The sequence below is a fragment of the Siphateles boraxobius genome, unplaced genomic scaffold, assembly GCF_051911475.1.
Source record: "Siphateles boraxobius isolate OS27281-9 unplaced genomic scaffold, OSU_SipBor_1 57, whole genome shotgun sequence".
Lineage (NCBI taxonomy): Eukaryota > Metazoa > Chordata > Actinopteri > Cypriniformes > Leuciscidae > Siphateles > Siphateles boraxobius.
The window spans coordinates 1,411,805-1,413,957 of NW_027509183.1; the positions used below are offsets into that span (position 1 = coordinate 1,411,805).

The 2,153-nt window shown below is 34.6% G+C and overlaps 1 protein-coding gene across 1 annotated transcript; it reads left to right on the forward strand.

Annotated features, from left to right (window-relative positions):
- The first annotated feature begins 523 nt into the window (after positions 1-523).
- On the forward strand, positions 524-1,939 carry LOC143715211 (urokinase plasminogen activator surface receptor-like). The gene is made up of 5 exons (XM_077206853.1): positions 524-643; positions 729-845; positions 1,097-1,228; positions 1,425-1,532; positions 1,664-1,939. The coding sequence occupies exons 1-5, from the start codon at positions 595-597 to the stop codon at positions 1,852-1,854; spliced, it is 597 nt and encodes a 198-aa protein (XP_077062968.1). The 5' UTR covers positions 524-594; the 3' UTR covers positions 1,855-1,939.
- The last annotated feature ends 214 nt before the right edge of the window (positions 1,940-2,153 follow it).

Here is a 2,153-nt window from a genome sequence, read left to right on the forward strand (position 1 = left end):
ATATAAATTAATATTTTAATAGAAATATCTCACGTTATATGAATGAAGTACTATTTATATAATGTGAGAAATTTCGATTAAGTAACAATTTGTAAACCTTTTTTAATGTGCTTTATGTTTGCCCATTTTTTTGTTCTTTAATTGGTTAATTTGAAGTTATCTATAGATATTGTTCTTGCTTTCATCCTACTCCTTCCTTTTTTGTTAAACCTCAAATAAGATATTATCTAAAAGAAAAAGAAAGTTTACTCAATAGGCTCTAGCATCCCTGTAACCTACAGATGACATGAAGCTTGGGAAATGCATGGATTATTTCTTTTAGTCATGTGCTTAAAAATGTGATCAAATTGATGAGGCTCTGGTATTCTAGATCATTAAAGGCTGTTTTTATGTTTTACAATGTCTCAAGTAAGATTGTTGATTTCAGAGGAAATGAAACTTATGGTCCTGTTTGATCCGAATTTGTAATGCGCTCATATACTATACTTTCCTCAAGTTTCTGCTTCTTTCATTTTCTCATAAGATCCTCCCCTTGTTATAAGCTCAAATGAGTGAGGAAACAGGCATGATGTTTCATTCGCCTCCTGATCAAAGATGGATCTGCAAATCTCAGTTTTTCTTCTGTTCATTCTTTTCACTGCAGGTACGAAGACAAATAGTGTTTGTGATGTTACTGGTTACAAATACAGATCATTGATGTCTCTTTCTTTCTTTTTCTCTTACTAAAGGACACTCTCTCAGCTGTTATGAGTGCATGAGTCTGACGGGTTCTTGTGCGGATCAGAAGTTAAAAACATGTCCCAGTGGATCTTCCAAGTGCATGAGTGTAAGAACAGTAAGACAAGGTAGGAAGACCAGCATGACAGATGGAGTGCTGTAAATGTAACTTCTCATAACTGCGACTCTTTCTTGGCAGAATTTACCAAATCAATCACAGAATATTCTATTTATTTCTGCTGTTTAATTTGTTTTCTATCCGATTGTTTTGCTAACAATGGCAATTGTATTAATAAAAACATTTGAGATTAGAAAACTGGTAAATTTTTTCCCATCAAAATAACATGTACTGGTCTTTTCTGTATCATTCATATTTTAGATCAAATTACTTTGGAAGTCATGGGTAAAGATTGTGTGGTTAACTGTCAAAGTGGGTCCATGAACTTCGGCTATTCAAAGCTGACTACTTCCTGCTGTAACACAGACCAGTGTAACGCCCAAGATGCTCCAGGTATTGTGCTTTACTGACCTTGTGCAAATGACTATCTTCTTTAAAGTCAACATTCATTTTACTTCCAAAGAACATTCAATCAGGAAATAAAAGCTGTTGTGAACTGATTGATTGGAGCTGCTAAAGGGTGTTGTTTCATTAGATTATATTTTATACAGAAAATCAAATTAAACTAATTCACGTTTTCCTCCTGTAGATCCCCCTACCATCCCCAATGGAAGGAAATGTTACTATTGTGATGGTCAGACCTGCTCAAACACAGTGAGCTGTTTGGGGACTGAAGATCGGTGTTTTAATGCAACAGGTGAGAATCTGGAAAAGGATGAAGATTGTTGTTATTTTTGCTTCTCCACCATTTATTTTAAATATTTGATACAGATCACAGCAACAGCCAGCTTAGACTAATGCAACCTTTGTTTTCTTTCTTTTCACCAGCGACTTATGAAAGACTTTCTGCTGTTGTAAAAGGCTGTACGTCTGCATCTATTTGTGACCCCACATCATTTATTCCTGCTCTTGAGGGCATCTCATGTTGTGAGGGGAACCTGTGTAACGGGGCTCAGAGTGTCACCCAGAGCTTCCTGTTCCTCTGCTGTTCTCTGCTCTCCTACTTCCTGATGCACTGAATACAGCAGATCTTCACATTCTACAATCACACACTGTCAGAATACATAGCTTCTATGTTTTCTGTACTAGATTGTGTTCAGAATTTTTAAATCTTTTTTTAAATTCTTTTGAATGTTTTAAATCTTCATGATGTAAAAAGTTCAAAAGAAAGTGTGATATTTCTTTTCTTAAATAAAAAACTATTAAATCATCATGTCGAAAGAAACAAGTATGATCATTATTTAATTATTCAAAAAGAAACACCGATCTCCATTTGCTTTGCTTCTATATTGATTAATTTGGAAATATTGCATGTGCT